The sequence below is a fragment of the Mastacembelus armatus genome, chromosome 15 (assembly GCF_900324485.2).
Source record: "Mastacembelus armatus chromosome 15, fMasArm1.2, whole genome shotgun sequence".
Lineage (NCBI taxonomy): Eukaryota > Metazoa > Chordata > Actinopteri > Synbranchiformes > Mastacembelidae > Mastacembelus > Mastacembelus armatus.
Genome location: NC_046647.1, coordinates 5,967,975 through 5,990,699, shown reverse-complemented (window position 1 = coordinate 5,990,699; position 22,725 = coordinate 5,967,975). Strand labels below are relative to the sequence as shown.

At 41.1% G+C, this 22,725-nt stretch overlaps 2 protein-coding genes across 6 annotated transcripts; both read right to left on the bottom strand.

The window, feature by feature from the left end:
• Positions 1-7,372: 7,372 nt before the first annotated feature.
• pwwp2b (PWWP domain containing 2B) lies at positions 7,373-15,738 on the bottom strand. Of its 2 annotated transcripts, none has more exons than XM_026310177.1 (3): positions 15,340-15,738; positions 11,144-12,854; positions 7,373-9,252 (listed from the first exon to the last, which is right to left on the bottom strand). In XM_026310177.1, the coding sequence occupies exons 1-2, from the start codon at positions 15,477-15,479 to the stop codon at positions 11,144-11,146; spliced, it is 1,851 nt and encodes a 616-aa protein (XP_026165962.1). In that variant the 5' UTR covers positions 15,480-15,738; the 3' UTR covers positions 7,373-9,252. The 2 variants fall into 2 exon arrangements, with proteins under 2 accessions (XP_026165962.1, XP_026165961.1); XM_026310176.1 differs by having other exon boundaries at positions 11,148-12,854.
• Positions 15,739-16,190: 452 nt separating this feature from the next.
• On the bottom strand, positions 16,191-22,385 carry LOC113131822 (leucine-rich repeat-containing protein 27). 4 transcript variants are annotated; one of them, XM_026309519.1, is made up of 11 exons: positions 22,297-22,385; positions 21,309-21,609; positions 21,000-21,130; positions 20,476-20,534; positions 20,017-20,169; positions 19,135-19,330; positions 18,237-18,389; positions 17,961-18,063; positions 17,288-17,379; positions 16,612-16,732; positions 16,191-16,501 (listed from the first exon to the last, which is right to left on the bottom strand). In XM_026309519.1, the coding sequence occupies exons 2-11, from the start codon at positions 21,516-21,518 to the stop codon at positions 16,388-16,390; spliced, it is 1,332 nt and encodes a 443-aa protein (XP_026165304.1). In that variant the 5' UTR covers positions 21,519-21,609; positions 22,297-22,385; the 3' UTR covers positions 16,191-16,387. The 4 variants fall into 4 exon arrangements, with proteins under 4 accessions (XP_026165304.1, XP_026165303.1, XP_026165305.1 ...); XM_026309518.1 differs by having other exon boundaries at positions 22,293-22,365; XM_026309520.1 differs by having other exon boundaries at positions 16,192-16,501; positions 21,817-22,359.
• Between the last annotated feature and the right edge of the window lie 340 nt (positions 22,386-22,725).

Here is a 22,725-nt window from a genome sequence, read left to right as displayed (position 1 = left end):
GGTACATTTCTTGGGTACAGTGGTATTTTCACTGAAATGCTAATGTCAGCATGTTAACATGTTCTGAGTGCTGGTACATGATATCCAACAGTTGTTAAGACATTTCACTGAGGACCGAATCTTACATTTCCTATTCATCTCATGCTGCCACACTGCTAGTTTGACTAAAATCACTAAAATGTTCGACCTTTATAAACAACTTTACAACTTGTTTAGACAAGCTCACATACCATTGTCTCCTCTATGTACCGCAAACTGACACGCCCAACTGATTCTGGGTGAATTGCGTAATAATCAGTGTCTTATGTTATTCAGAAGTGATATATCTCTGTGACTGTTCTGGCTCTTCGCGACATGGGAGTTCAGCAAACACAGGGGTGTGGTAGATTTGATGTCTCCTTGAATTTCCTGTTCAGAGAAGACACTGATATATCACTCAGTATGAAACTGATAATCACGTCACATAATAAAAGCTCACAGTATTGTATTAAAATGAATGGCTTGACAATCTGTATTTAATTTGAATAAAGCTGAGTGATGGCAGGAAACATTAGCAGACTGTCATGGCAGCCTGGTGGTACTGTTGTCACAGACTCTGGAAAGGCTTTAGATTACAGCCTACACTTTACACATTGTGAATCTTTTGTACCAGTGCAACACTGAGCAAGTGACAGGAAGCACTTCATAGGGAATAAAGGAGTAACAATATTTAGGAGGGGCAAAGTAAAAAAAATTAGACTGTAATGATTTTCATTAGTTACTATATATCCAGTTCATAGAGGATACAGACAGACGACCAGCAGGCTTTGCCTATTATGCCATTTCACACTAGCTATGGCAGTAGTTTCTCTTCGAACATCAGTTTGAACTGTGTGATGGATCTAACACTGGACCCCAAAATACATGATTCTTTATTTTAATAACTAAACTATTTTATCGATAAAGAACAATGCTGTATGCCATAGTAATAGGAATAAGTATATAATTTTAACAATTCTCAGTGTTATTTCCTAAAGTAATGCTTTCTGTATACTGAAGTTCATTGCAAAACCAGCGTTGTTACACTGTCACCCATTTTTTTGGGTGCTTACATACGGTATTCGTTCTATTATTTTATTAACACCCATATGCAAGAAATGAACCCACTGTGAAAGTGGTACTGTGTCTGTCTTCAGTTAAAATATGGCTCATAAACTACCGCTGCATTTCAGGCCTTATCTTTTCCAGCCTCCTCACATCTGCTTCTCTATCTAACAAAGCAGGCATTATGTAAAGTGGCCTTAAAGAAACCAGTCATACGTAGACAGATCTACAAAGACTAGTTTAGGATGACAAAAAGAAAGGTTTTACACAACCAAGTGATTCTAGGCTTTCTGCTTGGTTTTACTGACGCATTACTCATGTTTGATCCTCTCGCAGTTTAACATTTAAGATCCAGATAGTTAGCTAATAAATCCAGCACTGATTTTTAACTCTACTTTTTATGCTGCATTTCCTTGACAAAATGTACTCTTGGTGTTACACAATCATTAGTCAGCCTAGTCTACATTATCCTGTCATTTTGTTTTTTACACAGGCGCTCTTCCTTCCTATGTGGACACTGGCACATTGGTGACTTAAAACCCTTGCCTGGCTGAGGTTTCAGTAGAGAATACCAGTACAATCATGATGACAATGGAGGGGGTGGTAAACAGGAGGTTGAGGAAGAGAAGAAAGAGAAAACCAGATGGAAGGAAACACAGTGCAGAGAAAAAGGCCAACAATTGGTAAATCCATTTGGGAAAAGACAATTCAGTGTCATGGGTACAATTTATAAATTCTATGTAGAAATGTTCAGAAATTGCTCTTGATTTCTCCATGTTTTACCTCTCTGTCTGAGCGCCCATCCCCCTTTAGTCCCTGCAGTAAGAGCAGGCAGGCTAGTGAAGTTGGGGGCAGGGCAATTCTCTCTTTCTTTTTGCTTCTAGAGCCTGCTGACAGCTGCTGAGGGAGGCCCGGGGCTGCTGCGTCTGGCTGGGCAGAGCCACAGCCACATCCTGGAAGATGGAGTGAAGAAGTCATGCATGCTCTCAGCTACTAACAACCACAAACTGGATCGGCCTGAAACAAAGGCAGCCTCAACAAAGAAGACCTAGTGTTTACTCAATCTGTCCACTTGTGTTAATATTTGAAGAATCCCGGTGTGGCTGGACATGTTGGAAGAGAGACGTGACACACACGAGTGCACGCTGTTTAAAGGTTTTAAGTCCATCATAACTGACGGCTACTTCCTGTCGGGGTCCTAGCTGTGATTACTGAGCTCACGTCTCTTGGTTTGACCCTCAGGCCGTCATGTAAGTTGTGGAACCACACCCAAGTCTTTGAGAAACATATTTGGTCTCTTCCTAGAATTGCATGAGGCACATTTGGGAAAGTTGACTGTTTGCCAACAGAAAGTCAAAAATTGCATAATGCACCTATTGTTGAGGAACATCATAATATTCTTTAACTGGAATAGGGAGTTGCAAAAGACATTTCACAGCACAAGATCCAATACCTTTCACCTTCAAACACACACACACACACACACACACACACACACATATATATATATCTTACACTAAAGGCCCTAGATATAAGGTGTTTATTGTGCTTAATACATTATAAACACACTGAGAAAGGGGGGGACAAGCTGGTACTGAATGCAAATGAGACTGAAGTGATCAAACCCCAAATGATTTACCTGGATCAATAAAATGATCCCATTTAAAAAGCCTGGCCAGCAAACTGAGGCTGTCAATACAGATGACAGGAGTGAGAAATGACTCTGAGGCATCAAGGACAAAGGAGGAGACAGTTCTCTTATGGCTCTGGAGACGTGCCAAGGCCTGTTTTTGAAGCCACCATGCAATTCGCCTAACAACCCCAGGGACAGGTGGAACATATCAAAGAAACCCAGACACACCAGGCTGGATGGTTTTCATTTTGTTTACGACTGTTGAGATTAAACAGGGAAAGTTATCCCACACAAAGAGCAAAGGCTCTTTTTCTCTGTCTTGTCGTCAAAGATGTGTGGGTATTGCCCATTTGAGTCTAAGTGAACAATATAGCGTGCAATGTTGTTACGTGGGTCGGTATAAGTCCATTTACACCAAGAAAAAACAAATCATGATTAATCAAAGGTATGAAATAAGTTAAAAGGATGAGATTAAAAAATAAAGAATCTGAATTATAAAGTATTTATATTATTTTATAAAATTTTGACTTTAATTCATTATTTGATGGCAGCTACATCAACATTTTGATCTGTTCTCATAATTTAGACTTACTATAACTCAGTATTAGTTGTAACAGTAGTGCTGCATAAGTCACATTTCTGACCTACCAAGACATTTTTGGCAGTATCATAGCTATTTTAAAATGTATTTTCTTTTCCTGGTTGAACTGGACAGCTGCTTCACCACAGCCCCCTGAGCAGGTTTTAGCTAAGTTCCAGAGAACAACTCCATTAACATCCATGCCATGTTACTTGCACAGGACCACCCAATATGCCTAATCTGGGGTAGCAGACATGTTGCCTGAACAGAGTCAAGCAGCTTTGCTTTCTTCAGTGCTGTGCCTGTTCCTGCAAGCGTCCCCTCACACAGAGCTCAGACAGGCCAGGCTTCCTCCAAAGTTAATTACGGCCACAGCTTGCATGTAGGCATATCATTAGCAGTAATTGCACACAGCATCCTACTGCCATGTGCCTCCCTTTTTGTCCCAGATTTACGCTGCACTGATCCATGAAGGATGAGTGCGTGGCTCTGCATGCTGCAAATAGGAACATGGCGGATAGAGAGAAAGGAGTGATGTAACTTCAGGCCCTCAGTGTGGGAGCATGTGTTTGCATCTATCACTGAAAGAAATTAGTGTCTAGGTCTGGGACCAGGTTTCAAAGAGACTGGGGTAAAAGTAACACATGTGAATAGATGGTGCAGTTCCTTGTCAACTCCAGGAAATACAGGGATTACTGAGAAGCTGAGCCTGTTTGTTGTGTAAGCATATGCATGTGAATAGGTGTATGTGTTTTTATATCAACAGTGGGGCATTCGTTCCCTCGTACATGGTGGTGGGACTGGTTGGTACATGCTGAACCATGAAATATAGATTTTTGTAATACAAATGGAATTAGCCTGTTTCATCTGCACGGTCTGGGCAGGCAGATGGCAAAGTCCCTCTTTGAAAAGTGCCACTTGTAGAGTAGACTGCTGCAGTCTGCCTCCACAGTCCACCTGCACCAAGATAGAAGTCTGGGCTTACATAACATCTAGTGGTTCTCTGTTACAGATATGCTATGGTCGCTAATAGAGCTCAACAAACTGTAACTTAAAACACTAAGATGCAAATAGACAAAACACTATATTCACCATCTTGGCAACACATGGGCAGCATTTAGAAAAACAACAGCGAAATGCATTCAACAATGTGTCACATAAATATGCAGTACGCCTTCAAACACAGACAACACAAACAAATGAAATGGCACTGCACACAGAGAAAACACAATTAAATGCAAAAATGTGCTCAGATTTATAGGTGTTTTCTTTAGTTGCAATGCATATAGCCAGTGTTGGATTGGGATCAAGTGCTGCAAAAAAACACTAGTGAATAAAAAAAAAAAAAGGACTGATCTCAAAATCAAACACTATGCATGCCAAAGACCTATTGTAGATAAAGTGGAACCGACATTTTCTCCCTCATAGCAATGTTGGTTCCACTTCAGTACAAGCTGCCACCTGCATGACAAGTCTCCATACTGGTCACCGCTGCTCTGCCTGTTGGCCTCCCAACAAATACAGTTTCTTGGTTTCACGCATTTTGTGCACAAGTGTATTTGCGTGGCTCCACAGCTAGGTTCAGAAAATGCAGCTTGCCCGCCTGCATTCCTCCCACCCCCATCCTCACCTGCACAGTGTGGAGGACTGAAGACTAAGCAACAGCCACTGAGACTAGACAGTGAAGACCTGCCTGTGGGAAGAGCAGACTCACCACAAAGACCTACATAGATGCTGCAGCTGTAATAAAGATGGATTATATCAACTGAAATTCCAAGTTCTATTTCCTCCTGGCTAACACTGACCTTTTATATAGGAATGTGTAAATGTGACTGCCAGACACAGACATGAAGAAATCTAACTGCCTTTAAAGCCTTCGACAAGTTGTGACTCAACTCACTTTAGATATCATGTAGTGCAGTGTCACTGCATTTGTGTGAGGCCCTGCACTTGGACAGCTTCTATCTGGGGCATCAGACTTTCAGTGATCAGTAGAAAACAAACTGTGATACTTTAAAGGCCTATATAATATATTTTTTTAATCATCCTTATTCACAGCAGAAGTTTACTGGTTTTGAAGCAGATTATAAATTAAAATGTTGGTGCTTATTATCATTCACAGTACAAGCTTTTCATAACTTGGAAGTCTTTGTACTCAGCTGTCCTGGTTGCGGTGTCATATTTAACAGAGATGGAGAGGAGTTTTCTTATCCTGCTTCTTTGAGGACATAATATTAGAGAGCCTAATTCAATAAAGCCTGTTTATGACATTCAGAGTTTCAGAGTACAGCCTTAAGTCCAGCCTGGAAACTATGATGTCTACATGTTTGAAAAGGACATTTATCCACTGTTTAAGAGATGAACTGTTAGATTGGGCTGTTCTTTAGGAGAATTACCTGAGTATTATTGAGGCTCTGTGGCTGTGCTTATTAATAACAATAAGGATTTTAAACAAGTTGACAAATGAACCTATTTTTAACAGCATGTTTATAAGTATTGAAAACTTCACACTAGTTTAATTACAGTATTAAACTAGTATGAAGATTTCAATACTTACAGTATTGAAAATATTACTACAATACTACTACAGTAGTACAGTATTAAACTAGTATGAACTAGTATTCACCATCCAAACTAGAGCATCTGTTTAATACCATATGCCCTTTTTGGCCTATCCATATTAAATCAGTGCATTTACTTTGATTGAGGGGAAACAGAGGGCAGAGTTATGTCTGGCAGCAGACACACTCAGGTCAGATGTATGAAATGAGAACAACTGTCAACTCACCTTGACTGGCCTATTCACTGAGGTGCACACACCAGTTACGCAAGAGACACAGTAAACCACTCCTATTTATGACACAGAGTCTCATAAATCAACAGACACTGTATGCTCATAGCTGAAGAGGAGCCTGAACAATGGGGGAGCAAGGCAGAAGTGGAGGAAGATTCAGGCAGAGATATATGGAGAAACAGTGAGGACATTTTTGTCCCACTAATATGGCTAGATTAGCCTCCATTTCCACTCAAAGGTGTGCAGTCACAGCACTCATGGACATATCTGATACGAGCCTTCAGTTTAAATGGCTCCTATGTTTAAGTAAGCACAGAAAGGTCCAAAAGCAGCAGCATCGTTTTGGCAACTCAGATACTCTCAAGTTTCTGAGCATATGACACTGGATGGCAACGAACGTGTGACCAGAGAATCTAGTAGGAAACTAGTTGTGTCACAACCTGAAACAGACCCAAAGGCAATGCATGTCTGCACACAAGTTCAGAATGATTGAAAAATCAATAGACAAAGCAATAGTCATTTCTGCTTTCATGAATAGTGAGATGAGAAGACTGATACCACCGCTGTACTGGCTACAGCATTAAAGAGTGGCAACAGAGAAACAGCAAGCCTGGCTCAGTCCAAAGTTTAGAAGATCCACTCACCAGCACATCTAAAGCTCATTAGTTAACACATTCTATCTTGGTTAAACCACTGAAAAACTGAAGTATAAGACAGCCAGACTGACTTTCTTGCATTCCCAATTCCATTCTTCTTGCAATGCTAATGTAGTTGCTATAGCTGCATGCTGCCAGACAGATAAAAATGTGGAGTAGCAATCCTCCCATCCAACTCTTTGCAAGAAAGCAAATACACTTATTTCTTCAAATGCCAAACTACTGCTGCATATATACAAACCTTGCTTATTCTAACTAATGAATACTGAATGCTATTTTTAAAGTAAAGTAGTAAAGTAGCAGTAATTGGATACTGGTAGCAGAGTTCTTAGGGTACTACAATTTTTCAAGTGCAAATTCTAGTCAATAACCTTGGATCCTACATTTCCCATAATGCAACTGGGCAGCATCTTGCTTTAGACAATCATTGCTTAAAAGTGAATCAGTGCTCCTTTAAACACAGAGGTGAGTATTAGAGCTCAGATTGTTTTTTTTAGAATTTCATTGAATTTCAATAAACAATTTGAATCTTTTAAAAAACCATCTGTGCACTAATAACCTGAGCTACCACAGCAACACTTTTTCTTCAGATCATCAAGGAGTTACAGAGCCACATACAGCACAGGTATTGCTTGTATATTTTATTTTATGTACAGTACATGTAAAAAAGAAAACAAAAAGATAGTAGCCAATAACATTGACCAACGTGGGCAACAGTAGATAGCCAAGTTGCTCATACATGGGGAAATCCTGACAACCCATTTCCCCTCTCTGGCATACATACATGTAGACTCTGCCACTCCTTGTTGTGTAAGGCTGCCTGGAGACTAGCCGGGCTTGACAGCAAACCAATAGGCAGCTGATCAAAACAGGAAGTGTGCATTACCTGCTCCCCCCCAACCTACTAATAAACACACTCCCCTCATTGACAATCATTGAGCCAGTTTTTGGCCTCCATCTGAACAAAGTGTTCCCACACAGGCAGAAAGGAGACAGGCTGGTTGTGTGATTGAGTGTGACTGTGTGCAATCTTCAGTTAAGTTTTTAATAGAGACCGGGCTGCGCTTAACAGTCGTGGTCTCTTGCCTTCTCATCCCCACCCCTCCCTCCCAACCCCTCTAATCCAACAGTGTTGCTTTCAACACAAAGGTCACTAAAGGTCAGCGCTGCAGTCTGTTTTTGCCGATGACACAACATCCCTGCAGGCTCCGACTAGTAGCGAGCTTTTCTTCAACACACTCAGCAGTTGAATTCACAGTATTCTTACAGCATGTTAAATTTTTTTTTCTCCCAAAGTCACTCATAAAGCTTTAACTGATAATGCATAGGGGACTTGGACACATTTGTTCATCGTTGTTTCTCCAGTGGAAAGGTTAAACATGGATTTCTGTAGTGTGGTAGATAAGCTGAGAGAAACACATCCAAATCAAATGGAGAACACAGTGTACAGAACCATCTGTGTCTGGTGCCCCCAAAACCATACAATAGAATAAAATAATATTAAAAAAAATGATTTGTTTTGTATCTCCAAGGCCAAGGATAGTCAACCACAAAGACCTCTGAACTCCCCTGCTGCCTTTCAGGGCTGTATCTCATAATAGTGTTTCTGACAGTGAGCTTACAGCAGGCCACCAAGGTACAGATAAAGTGCTTTTTTCTTAAATGTGTTGCTTTAAATAATTAAAGTGATGTAAAAATGGTTCTGAGGAAAACTAAGAGTTGGTGGGGTACGTATGCCGACGTGACGCTCCTAAAAGTTAAAAATGAAATGGAAGAGAGATGCCACATGATTCTAAAGAGGAACAGAGTTCAGTCTGAATACATCCACAAATCCAACTAATGTCACAGGAGGCTAGGAGGATGGAACACTGCGATCGCTAAGAAGAGCTGGAACAGTCACTACTGTCTCTGGATGGAGCTGTTCACATTTGGAGAAGTAAGAGGATTCAGGGTAAGACTTTTAAAACCATGGTAACATGTCTCATGTCCAGAGGGGAGGGGAGTTGGGGTGTGCCCGCTTCCTCTGGCTAGTGAGTTGGGCCTCGTGGCAAACACATCGGTGGTGAAGACCGTGATAATGACAGCAGCAGACTGGGAGGTTTTGCGAGACTGTAGTACAAAGGTGTACTTAATGGATCATAATAAACCATTACGAATAATAAATACATTCGGGTCCTTGTAGTGTCATTATTCGGCTCTATTGAAATATGATTATTTCTAGAAAAAAAAAAAAAAAAAAAAAAAAGGAATAGTTTAGTTCATAGTAGACCATGAGATGCCTGGTCTTTTTTTGCTCCCTTATCCAGTCTCAACAACAACAGACCACCTTGGCGGCCATTTTCCACCAGCCTTGTGGGAAAAAAAGAAGAAGAAAAAAAAAAAAAAAAAAAAAAAAAAGGGCATATAAATAGTAGCCATGGCAACCGCACGTACTCCCTCCTGGGTCTTGATGACAGAGTCTGAGAATTCAGAAAAACCTCGGAGACCTCTCTGCAGTCCTCAGCCTCTACACGAGAGAGAAAGAAGAAAAAAAAAAAAAGAAGTAGAAGAAGGGGGAGAAGGAAGTGCACAAAGTAAAGACAATTGAGCAAACAAAGCAAGCAATCTCAAACTGGGTGCACACAGCTCAGCACAGGGTGGTTGGGTGGTTTTCAACATGCCATGGTAGCCATCTGAAGATTATGGTGCACTGTGAAGTGAACGTCAGCTACTTTCCAGCTGGTTAAAAGCTGACAGCAAGAAAAATGCTTCCTTTATGAGCTCTAGTACCAAATATAGGCTTGTCTTAACCACTCAGTGTTTATTCCCAACTACAGCCAGCCTTCTTTTGGCTACTGAGCCTATAACGGAGACAACACAAGGGCTAGGTGCTGCCTATCTGTCCCTCATATCACTCAAAGACAATATTTAACCTTTTGAGTGTGTGTTGAGAGCCTGCTGCCTGGCTACACAGTGCACTCAGAGGCCACAGCCACAGCCACAGCATGACGATGTGCTTTTTAAACAGAAATGAAACCATACTTATAAGCACTTGATTTGGACTGACACATTTGAACTGTTCCCACTGAACTACACCAGCCGTCTTTAACATTTGGGTTTAACAAGCTTTTCAGCGTTTTGTTGTTTGCTTTATGCTGTGGATGCAGCAGCTATTTGAGGCTGGCAGGGTGAAATAAGCAGGATGGTGAATCATTTTCGCTCAGCTTGCATTCCCCAAAAACTTTAACATGAACATTATCAACTCCGATATTCAAACAAATTAAAGAGCAGGGCTGGGCAATATAACCTGAAATGTGTTTTGCAATTAATACTCACACTGACTTATTAAGATGCCATTTATCAGTTTGATCAGTTTGTCATTCAAGCTGCAGGATATTTTATATTTATGTGATTAGAAAATCAGGGCTCAGTAAATTTTTTTTCCTGGAACCCCTTTACAATTTGAAGTGTTTTTAAAGATTCAACAACTGCAACTGTGCATGAAAAATATGATGCTGAAGTTAGTAGGCTGCGTCCAATATAAATATTTATACCACTTTAATATGTGCAGAGCAGAGCAGAGCAGATATGACATGAAAGATGATTTTGGAAATATTAAGATCTGTTGTTTCCTCATGGAGCAGCTGCCGATTGGGAACAATAATTAGCCTGTCATGAAAAACTTCCTCTTCCTTTTGTCTTTTAATTATACTTACTTTATAGATGTACTTTATACTTACTTTCAAAATTTAAGAAAAATGAATCCATAATGGTTTTGAAAAAACTCGGGTGGAAAAAAAAACAAAAAACACAAAAAGCTGGGTACAGACTGGATAAAATCTCAGCCAGAAAGCCTCAAAAAAATTAAACTTTTGAAAAGGGAAGTAATAGCAAAGCACAATGCATCATCGTGCTTTATTAGGATCCAAGTACAGCTTATGTTTCATAAGTCTTTAGTAAACCAACCACCACTTTGTCACTGCCTCTCAGTGTTTTGTATGTTTCATGATTAGAACAGATGCAGTAATGCAGCAATTATTAAAAAACAAATACATTATGAAGTATGTCTGTGTATTTCAGCTGAGGGAACTGCTAGCGCTTCCTTCAGTAGACATAGCCTTGCTGTGTTCTGAAGCCACAATGTACCCACACCACTATAACACCTACGTTTTGTGACATGTGCATCTGACTCAGCCTGTGTACTTTGTCTTAGATAACTCACAGACAGACGAGCACATGTAAATGGACACTGATTAGCCGTGTGTATGTAGGCTGAATGTGATCTGGTGTTGTATTTTCAGTTGCATGACATTTTTGATCATTTTTCAACTAATTGCCCAGCCCTATTTAACAGGAGCCCAGTTTTCAAACTCTAATAATAGATGTGATCTGACTACATTCAACAGCTGTGAACTAACCTACGTGTCGCAGTGGGACAGGAGCGATGTAATCTCGGGGCCCATGTGACCAACGGCTTTGGCTGCCTCCAGGATGGCTCTCCGGTACATCCCTTTCTTCTTGCGGTTGAAGCGGGACCTAAAGAGCTCTCTGAAGGGGGACAATTTGGCAACAGAGAGCTGGGAAGTGGTGGGTGAACCGAACCATGCCACCTTTGCCTGGGGCCACTGTGCCTCGCAACTAGCTGTCTCCTGTTTACGGGTTCCGCTGATGCTGAGGACACGAGCTGGCCACCAGGGGAAGCCGTGGATTTTCCCCCACACAATGTCACCTACTGCCACAGCATGACCCTCCTCTGTTACACACTTTGTCATGCTGCGCGTGTGCAGCCGCACCTTAAGCGGTGGCACTATATTGCAGTCCTCCCGAGAAGGTACAGAAGATGAGGTTACAGAGAGGTCTTCACCGGGTGCCAGGTCACACAGCTCTGGTGAGGTGCCATCAGAGCTGAAGGACTTGGACTCATCTAGACTGTCACTGCTGCACACTGACAGGCTAGAAGAATCTGCTTTGCGCTTACGGAAATTGATGAGAAGGGTGAGGTCACTGTGACCGCGCTCTGCCTCCTCGCCAGAACTCCCTGACCACAACTCCAGAGAGTTCTTGCCTTCCCCTGAGTCTTCAGAGAGGGGAAGGCAGGGACCAGGAACCCTGGGGCTTCGTCTCCTTGTGCCTCCTACAAGTTCTGCCTCATACTCCACCACGCTCTCCTCACCCTCCCCCTGAGGGGGTTTCAAGCGGACCTTTGGAGAAGGCAAGTCTTGACCTACAGTTGTGAAAGGCCTGGTTAGTTTGAGTTTGGGAATGGACACAGTGAGGCCAGACCTTGTGGCATCAAGGATGTGCCGTTGTTCCTTGGTGGGATCAGAAGGCGCCTTGCCATTTTCTCCCACACCATTTTGCACCAGCTGTTTGGGGCAAAATGGTTTGACTGACCCATGAACTCGAGAGGGGATCTTCATGACCTCCCCCTTGCCCTGTGGAGTGCTATATGAAATCTTTATGACAGGACTGTGAGGGATAACATCACCTCCAGGGAATTTTTCCCCGTCAGCTTCCCCCCTTTTGTCCTTCCTGAGGCGCTTGCTATCGAGGCTGGTGCCATTTTCCCGTCTTTTACTGTCCTTGGTGGCAACTACATCCTCCTTTCTTGACAGCTTAGAAGGGATATCCTTCTCATCGCCATCATCATCGCTCTGTAGTGCATTCTCTTTTCTAGAAGTCTTGGTGTTGCTCATGCCATCCTTGCTGTCTTCGTCACTGTTTAGTGTGTTTTTGCACTTTTCACAAAGTACCTGCCGCGGTCGCAGACGGATAGTACTTATGGTCATGCGGCCAGGCTCTCGTGTCCGCCTCTTCTTTCTCTTGATTGGTCGTGGAGGGGGCTGAGGTACCCATTGGCTGTAGCTGTGGCGCACCCATAAGGGCTGAGGGAAGGGGGCTCCTTCAAAATAAGGAGGATAAGGAGTTTGTCCAGCTGGCATGGGGCAGGGAAGAGGTGCAGCAGGTATGCCGCTTTCAGGGAGAGTGTTTTCATCCTTTGGTCTGTGTGAAGCCTGGCTGGGAGATTTGGAAACCTGCTCCTCACTCAGAACTTCTGGGATTTCACAAGAAGATATCGGGCAATGGCCGGGTTTTGCTGTGAAATCTGGTAGACAGAATAGCCCAGTCCTAAGACAAAAAAAAAAAAAAAAAAAAAAAAAACAAACAAAAAAAACAATAACTTGACAATGTGAGTTTTGTTTTATTACTAAAGTAAAAGTTCATCCGAGCCAACACAAACATTCTTTTTACACATGACAAACATTACTTGAATTTTGCAGTTAAGCAATTTCCTCCACAAGAACTACACTGAAATGCTGTGCTTGTATTTCACCATGTCAGATAGCTTATGGCCTGTAGGGCAGCTATACTTCAGGTATATAATCCTTGCACTCCTATTGCACTCGTTCATAAATTGTACATTGACGTTTTTTTTTTTTTTTTTTTACAGTTTTTTTATAAAGTTGTTTTTGCTTTCATTTTTAATCTCTTATCTCCCTTAAAAAAAAAGTTTAACTTTATTCTAATTTTTGTAGCTTAGTGAACTGGAGTCATATTTCTTGTTTGTGTACACAAACTAGGCCAAAAAAAAAAGAAGCTGACTGATTCTGATAAATCAAAAACCTTGCTGTTTCAATTAGGCCACAAATACCCAAAGCTGGTCATAGTTGTTCTACATATGGCATATTACAGGCTATAAAAAGAAAAACTATTTTGCCATTTTGCTTTACTTTGACTGGACACACTGACGCCACGCTTTCTGTCACCTGTATGCAGAAAATTCTTTCCTGTGGGGGTTGGGACCCACTGTGCAAGCAGCAAGGTATCCTACTGCCTTAGGCCACAAAAAGTGAGCAATAGTATCACTGACACATTTTATGTGTTCTTTTTCATAGTCTAGAACCAGCCAACATGTCCAAAAAAAAAAGGCCCAGCTGCCAAGACGTCTGTGAGAGGTGGCTGGCAGGCAACAGTAGCATGGCTGTGCTGCTTCAGTCAGGAGACAGCAGACAAAGAGACTACAGGATGCCCAGGAACACCCCCCCCCCCACCTAACATCTGATTGAACAAAAACAATCCTATGAATCACTTGGGAATCAAAGAGGTATCGAATGAGCCAGGAGATTTCAGTTTGTTTTTGCATCCATGTCTATTCAGGGCATTTGTGCGGCAAGATTATTAATTAGTGCACTTTAGGGAGGCCGTTGTCCTCCCCAGGAGAAGTACCTGGCAGGCACTTCTGAATAATAATGTCTCAGTGAGACTTTTTCCTCTCACCTAATATTTGGTTGCTTTGGGGGCACACATGTGCGACCCTAAAGCCTACACAGAGATCGACATGTCACAAACAGTGAAGCCAGCAACAAACAGTGCTAGTTAAGCACAGGACAAGGATGCAGCATATGACCAGCCGTGAGTCACTGCACTGTTGCCATTTCACACTGTGTAACGCAACTGCACGATCCGTCTGACTGATAGCCTTAGATGATGGCATTAAAAAAACCTGGGAAGACAATAACAGGAAACGTACGTCCGTGATCTGAAAAGGGAGAAGTAGTCAAATTTTGTCTGACAAGGCCTTAAATACAGGCCTATTTTAAGTTTGTCCAAGGCCTGCCTTTTCCCATTTAGCTGGGTTATTTTCAGGGCAGCTTGAACTTGCATATGAAAAACCAAATAAGCATTCTAAGGGGCAAAGCTGGTCAGATTCTGATTGTCTATAAATAGTGTAAAGCAAGTAGCTTTTAAGGTGCACAGCACCAAGAGCTACTACACAAGGCTCATACATGTGACACACACTAAGACAGGCATATAAGACATGACACTGATACATGTCAGGTAACACACGTTTTCACATTTAACAGGATTTGTATTTTCTTACACTGGTAAAAGAAAAAAAAGGCCTTTTTGTCAAATGCAGAGCCTAAGATAGTCACTGGATCTTATTAGAACCAGGTGAAAAAGAAGAAAAAAAACACCCCCCAAAAAACTAAAAACACACATTTGTGAATAATCAGATCCCAAATGTATGTTTATTCTAATTACCCATTGTTTCTACAGATCAAAAGTGACTGGATATGAAGGCCTATTTCTCAAAACAGCAACTGCATTTGAGATTCTTTTATTTAAAGCATCACTCCAGAAAACTAGTAAACAATGCTCTATCATCTGCATGAATAAATAGACCAAAACATAACGGATATATAGATGCTGTTCACACATGGCCTATCCTTTTTTCTGGGTGCGTTTAGCTGCTCTGCATTTGATTAGGCTAACAATAAGCTATAGATGAACCCATTGACATTAGCTATTGTTTAAGAGAAGTCAATAACAATCTGAGTAGACAGGGTCATTATCTTCACATACAGCTTTCCACCATAGTTAAACAAAGCATTTGATAATCACATTTTGGCCTAAAAATCACACCAGGTTGCCATTAGCAGGCAAACTAGCAGACAGCTACCTTGTCAGCTACAATAACCTGAGTCTTTCATATGGAGGCCCAGTTAGCTCACGGCTAGCTTTGACTTGTTAGCAACAAAGGTAGATTAGCCGTTAGCAGAGTTTAGCAAATTAATTTCAGAGATAAATGTATAAAGGGAACAACACTCACTTTTTGTTGCAATCAAGTAATATCCCCGTGTAGCTCCTTTCTCGATAGGTCAGCGTCACTACCAGTGTATCGTTAACTATTTGATCGATAGTGACAGGTACCCGAGAACCGGCCCGCAGCTCCTCGGCCACAGCCTCCATGTTTCCCGGGGTGAAGTGTCCGGCTCGGCGGTGCTCGATCCCGGCCAAGGGAGCCACGGTCGCGTCGGCCAGAGATCCGTCTCCCCTTCGCTATTGGAGCAGGAGGCTACACCAGGGCATAAAATGACGCCATCACCCCCACCAAGTCAATTACAACAGTACTGCCACCGCTGACATCACACTCTTGTGCTAGAGGAGCAAAAAACCTCCTAAGACGAGGCCTACCCTCTCTGTCTCACTTTGACTTGTTGGATGCCATTCATTGCAGCGGACTTTTATCTCGGGAATACCTCAGTTTTCCCAGCGAGAGCGTAAAGGCGTTTTGTTCTTTCGACGTGACGGTCATACATTTGTACAAATGTGAAACAATAATTATGACCCGTATTTAAGAAATCCATAAGATACAACACTGATCTCATCTCATTTAGACTTTAACATGAGCATTAAATGTGACATTTGTTAAAATTTGGCATTGTGCTTAATAACTTTGCTCTACCTTACACTTACCTTTATTTTAAAACTTATCTAGTATTTATCATAAATATTCTTCTACTTCAAAATGTCATTTCGATGGTGTGGTGATAACTCAGTTTTCATAACTGACAAAGAATATTTTATTCTGTCCTGTGTCAATCTAAGATTTAACAGCTGAATAGAAATTTTACACAGCAAATAAACAACAGGAGACTACCATGTTTATTTTGTACACATTTGAGTTGTTAAATGTTACTGAGGTAAGGGAAATGCAAAACATGGCTAGTTTGTGTAAAGATAAGCGTGTATTGCCAAAGAGAACCAACTTAAAGTAAGTTTTCAAAATGCAACCAGCACTGCAATGGTCTTTACAATGATTTCTGAGTATGAATTGAATACCACAAAACTCAAACAGAGGAGATGTGCAATCCTTGTCATTTGTCAAGGAAACTTGGCCAGGTGTCTCCAGTGAAGATAGTAAAACAATTTCCAAGATCTTTTCCCCAATTTCTCTTCCTCTCTAGAAGCCGTTCCTGTAATTTCCTCATCTTTCATTTCAAATAGGGAAAAAAAGAACAGTGCAAAAATAAACATCCATATCAATATTGTAGGAGTTTAACCGTAGGAGCTCAGTGACAAAATTAAGTCTAATCCTGACCTCTTCTACATCTTGCTCTGCTGCTGCCATCTGCTCGCTGGTTGTGCCCTTGGGATTCCTGCATCTCTCCTGCATCTTTTCCACCCGGGCACGAATTTGCCTCTCCAGCTCACGAGCAGATCTGGAGAGCCACACCGGTCAAAGGTCAACATTTCAAATGGAAAGCCTTAATAGAAATGCATAGGTATGGCCACTGGTATCATAGTCTTTATGGATGGTAGATAGCCAATTACAAATGCAATACATTAGATGACTAATTGTGTTCTCCTTAATTACAATTTGTTATATCAATGAAAACAGAAAAGGCTAATGTGTGAGATCCAATCTGGTTTATCTACGTTTTTCAGACAGAATGCTATTTAAGTAGAACAAAGGAAACCGATTATATATATGTTGGGTGTACAGTCTCTCTTTGTCCACTAGGTGTCTCTAGCTTTCCACCTGCATTTGCATGGCTAATAACTGTAAACTATGGAAATTGCTATTTGATGTACACCTTTATGCCTTAGGATATGTGCAGTAGTAAGTATAAACCACAATGAGTCATTTTTCAATGCGGCTGGCCTCAGTCTGATTCTAATACTGGCTCAGGTTTCATGTAGCTGTCACTGTGTACTACTTTTTTGGTCTGCAACAGAGAGAATTAATATTTTGGTTATCCAGAGTTACAATTTACCTAGTCTCCACACACTCTGAGATGGACATGCTGACGTCCTGCTCCTGGGTAGTATAACTGCTGTTCCGCACACCAGGTGTTGTTTCTGCTTCCTATAAGATACAGCAGAGTCCTTTATTATCATATTTATAGTATTTTGCACTAGATAGCAAACCCTGTTGAAATAAAGTATGACACAACTATTGCAACAGAAGCTACAAACACAGCCTACACTAACAGCCTTAAATTACCCAAAGTTCCTTATTAATAATTTTTCAGTGAATGTTTACAATAATGTTCCCAGTTGAATGTGTTGTGAAGAACTCTTCAGCTATAACCTGACAGTCAAATACTCAAAACCATCCATCTGTTTACGTATGCATACATCTACAGTGTGTCCAGGCCTGCATGTTGCTGCTGTTTCATCACTGATGCATCATGCTCCATCATAGGTACCGGCATTATGTGGGTGCTCTATCAGGACCAGCCTCATTATTAAGGATTTACTGACACAGACTCTGATTGTACTAGTTTATAAAAGCCAATTCAATAGCATCAGAATGATTTATCTAGCAGTAATTTCATATATATTGCATTAGGTCTCTACCCAGTGTGACAGAAATGGAGCTCTACTGCCCCCTTCTGGGTCACAGGTTGACAGTTGGAAATTCAGGTGATTTTTTTCCACACATACCTCTTGATGTCTTTGTCTTTCGATCTTCTGCTTGTGTCCCAGTATTTTCTTCTCCTGTGTCATCTTGGCTTTTGCATGCCACTTCTGAAGTGCCTCTTGGCTTCTAAGGAAAAGCCAGATAACTATGCACTGTAATATCTATCTGATCTGATATTTGATCTATGTCAAGCTTGGGTTCCTAAAAGGTTGCAAAGGGGTCTGTAAACATTGATTGTTACTGCTGTCTGCACAGTGGACATAATACTGATCCCCTAGTGTTGTTTCCTTAAAGCTTACTTTTGCCGCTGCTCAAGAATAGCCTGTTTCTCTTTAAGCTCTTTCATTGCAGCCTGTCTCCTGTCTTCTGGCTTCTTCCAATGCACCGTGTCAGACAGGGGAAGCACAGGAATTATGCTGGCCCTGGGAGTTGCCTTTTTTCTGACAAGTAAACTGAAACAAAATGCTTTAATTTAAGCACCAAGTCACAGTGGAGACAACCTGCTAGAGTTTGGTCTGTACTGTGGAGAATATCATTAAAAGTGCTGTCCATCACAACTCAAGACCTCAGCATCAAAGCCTTCTACTGAAACAAAACACCTTCACATCATCTGTCCTACGATTAGATATTCAGTAATACTCTCTCTGCTTTACACATCATATCTGAACAGGTGAACACTATGTCCAGCTGAAACAAAGCAATTAGACTGAACTAGATGCTATGAACTTTCAGAGCCCAGTAAATAAAAAAGTTACATATACAGTCTCTAATTGTATCTGACCTAGACTTTTTCTAAGGGATAGTTTGACATTTTGGGAAATGCACTTATCAGTTTTGTGGCTGAATGAGATGAGAAAATCAATACCACTCTCATGTTTGTCCTTTCAATATGAAGTTATTGTAGCTTCGTATAAACACAGGGAACAGCTAGCTAGATGGGTAGATAGACAGATACTTTTATACTTTATTCATCTATTTATTCATCCAGCCATATTATTAATGTCCAAGGGCGATGGTAAGTCTACCTACCAGCAACTCTAAACTCTGTTTCCAGGCTGTAGCTTCACATTATGACTGTGAGAATGATAAATCTTCTTTAAATTTTGGGAAAAGGAAATAACTGTGTATCCCATAGTGTCTCCTTATCACTTTAGAAATACCTTATTTCTTCCACCCAAATAACATTACTTTACTTACCTTCTGGTAAGAGGAAGAACATGCGATTTGTTTTCAGCCTGAGGTACAGAGCCAAGCTCAGCTTTGTCCAGCAGGATCATCTTATGTTTCAGTTCCTTGAACCTCTGCATATCATCCTCATCAACTGACTCATCCTGCTCCTCCATGCTTGAACCCATCATCTCTGACAACTGGAGCTTCTCCACCATTGGCAACTCTATCAATGAAACAACGGTGGCAGATACACGTATGACAGGGGGGCAATGACTATCAATAATTGCTAATTGAATGAAGATTTATCAGCAAATTAATGTCCTGGTGTAACTTTTACCCACATATAGGGTAATTAAATAAAAACAGACATATATTGCATAATATTAAAACAGAAAGATGTTGATAACAGAGCAGTACGTAAATTAATAGTTTTTTCCAATCTGCCAAACTTTTACTTTAAGCCAATTAAATGAAAGGAGATGTTCACATAGAGATCAGAGGCCTGTCTTTGTTAATAACCTTGTAGGCAGGGAGATAAATCTGTTGATTGAAGGGTTTAGCACTGCTCATTGTGCCGCAGCAGCTTCTCCTGTGGAGGGCTGTCTTGGGCTTCTCAAAGTGATTAACTCCAGAAAGCGCTTAGTAAAAAAGAGCTTCTGTTTAGAGCCCATAGGTTATAGATCTTTTTGATCTGGCTAAAAATATTACAGAGCGTGGGAAAAAAAATAGAGTCAGTCCAATGGCACACGCCATCTCCAGGGGAACAGAGCTCACACCAGTGAAGTGGGACCAGGGCAGGGAGCTATTTTTGTGGCGAGACACCCTGTCTTTGAGCATATGGCTACGATTCATGTACACACTGAACACCTTGCTGTAGTGTTGGTCATAGTTAAGCTGCCTTTGATTCACCTGGAGGGGTCTTTGTTATGTTAACTGGTCGTTTAGCCATAGCAGTTCTCAGGTACTGGAGGATGTTCTGTAGCCCTTCGTACACAATGTCTTGTGGAGGGAAAGTGAGGGGGCAGTCCCTCAGATTCAGGCCTTTAAGGGTAATCACATTTCCTGGGAAAATATGCAAATTACGAATCCTTTATAATTGTAGTGTTTACATCTTGCACATAATAATTTACAATGAAAAGCATCAGAAGACGAAATGTACATACTGTACATTCCTTGGGTCCTACATTCCTTTAATACAAGCAACAGTTAGTTTAAATGATGTATGTCTTTTTTGGTAGTTATTCATGGCATGTAATCTAAATGTAAATTTGTTTACAGCAAGGATTATTGAAACTGACAGAAAGACAGCTTGTTATTTCAAAGAGCAGAGACAGTGATTTCTGAGTGAGGTGACGGAAGTCAACTCACCCAACTCTGGTGGAAGTTCTGGGATAGGATTCCCTTCGAGTAGTAAAGTTTTTAGACACCTACATGAACCAAATCAACACAGTATTATAGCTTTTCAATAAGAATCAGAAACATCTTTATTGACAAGTATGTTTTCAAATACAAGAAATTTGACTCCAGTACAGTGGCTCTCAATGGACTTTGTCACAAAGTCACAATACAGTACACCTAAGAAAAAATAAAAAATAACCATACTGATAAGTAGAAGGATGTGCCTACAATAAGATACCTGTGTAGTCTTACACTGCACACAAGGAAAGTGTACAATGACACCCAGAGATTCCTATGATCACTGCGTATGTCATTTGCTGTTCTTTTGAATCCTGAATTTATTTTCAGTACATATGCTAGTAAACAGAATATAGCTAAAATAGAAACAATTTAATGAAAAAACGTGGCAAAGAAACTGTACTGTATTCCCATGATGGCCTAGAGGCTTGGAATCAATACCTATATTTCAAAGAACAGTTGCATAATTAGCCTACCTGTGCAAGCCAATTTCAGCAGGGAGTGACACAATCAGGTTATTTCTGAGGTCCAGCCACTGCAGGTTGGACAAGCTTATGAACAAGGAAGCAGGGATACTGCATATCTGGTTGCCTTCAAGATATAAATACTGAAGATAACACAATAGACAGTTAGTATGAATAGATTCATTATAAATGATACACGTATAATAAAATGTTGGTCCAGTGTTCTGGTTGGTGCATTACTGATGCTTCTGCTTTAGATGCACAGCAGCATACAGATGGGTGGGTAGAGGTTGACAAATGCACAGTGAAGTCCGCACTGACCTTTAGTGTGCTATTTTTCAAAATACTTTCTGCAACATGTGTCAGCTTAGTTCTGCTGAGACACAGCGTCTCTGTTAAATAATATTCAGCAGCATCCTGTGGCTCAGCATCTTCGGCCAAAAAGTGGGTTGCCTGTGGTTTGACAACACTATTCCCACTGACAAAGCTTAGCTGCACCTCAGGAACCTCCACCTTCTCTGGGGAATTCATCGTGCAAGTGAGGCTGAGGTGCTTAACGCACACAGACACTTGTCCAGGGACCGTCGACAGTCTTTTTACATTGGCGTTTCCCTGTCTGAGTCTGAAATTAAGAAAGGTCGTGTAAGTATCAACTTCAGCACACAGGTTTCATATAAACAGTTGAAATCTGGGGTTTTCATTTCTACCTGACTTTGGCTACAAGCAGGTGTTAGCTAACTTACACATCCTCTGCTGCTGCCTGACATTAGCTAAGGTAACGTTAGCAACCTGACCGCCCTTTCCATATTGCACCGCAGTATTAGCTTACCTTAAACCTCAGTGTCTTCTAAACAGAACAACAAACTAAGGAAATAGGAAAACACCATGCTTCGTAACAACTGGCTCCCGAATGTCACGGTGTAACCATGGCAACGGACTCAACACAAACTACAGTAAGTGTCCGCGTGCCAACATGGCGAATTGCATTGACGATATAACAACCAGACTTTTAAACTAATGTGTAAAACGCATTAACACGCCGTGAATGTGAGCAGGCATCGTCATTATAGACGTCTTTATGATGTGCACTAGTGTAACCACAATAGGACAACAGCAGCAGCAAATAGAGCTGTTGTTTAAGTGGAAAATCCTCCCCCCTTAGAGATCCGGAGCCACCAGTCCATCATCTAATGAGATTGTAGAATAATTCACTAGTGTTCATTTGGGCTGAAAGCTAGCAGCAGTCCTGTGCTCGTAATACACGATTAAAAACTTCCAGTTAGTACTGGGCTGTCCAGGCTTCACCTACGGAGGCTGGTCCTTATGTGCTGATATGTATGGCAGTGTGTGATACAGAACTACGTCGACTACAGTCACTGGTCAGCCACTGTCACACTGCTCTTACAAGTGTCGACTTGCTCTGAACAACATAGGGTCGCTTCCGATTATTATTTTCAATATAAAAGTCTTATTAGCAAGCGCAATGCATGGTAAAAGTAGAGAATGAAGATCAAACCAGGCCTGAAAAAGCTTTGAGATTTAGGATATACATCATTATTTATTTTTCTAGGGTTCTAATGTGGTTTATAACCATGAGACCACAGAGAAAGACATGGTATTTTTATCATACTGATTTACTTATGTGTATCTGTTGTCAGGACACTATTTAATCCCTGATAAATTGTTTTTTTCATCACATTGCTTTACTGAAAATTTATTAATTAATCAATTTATTAAT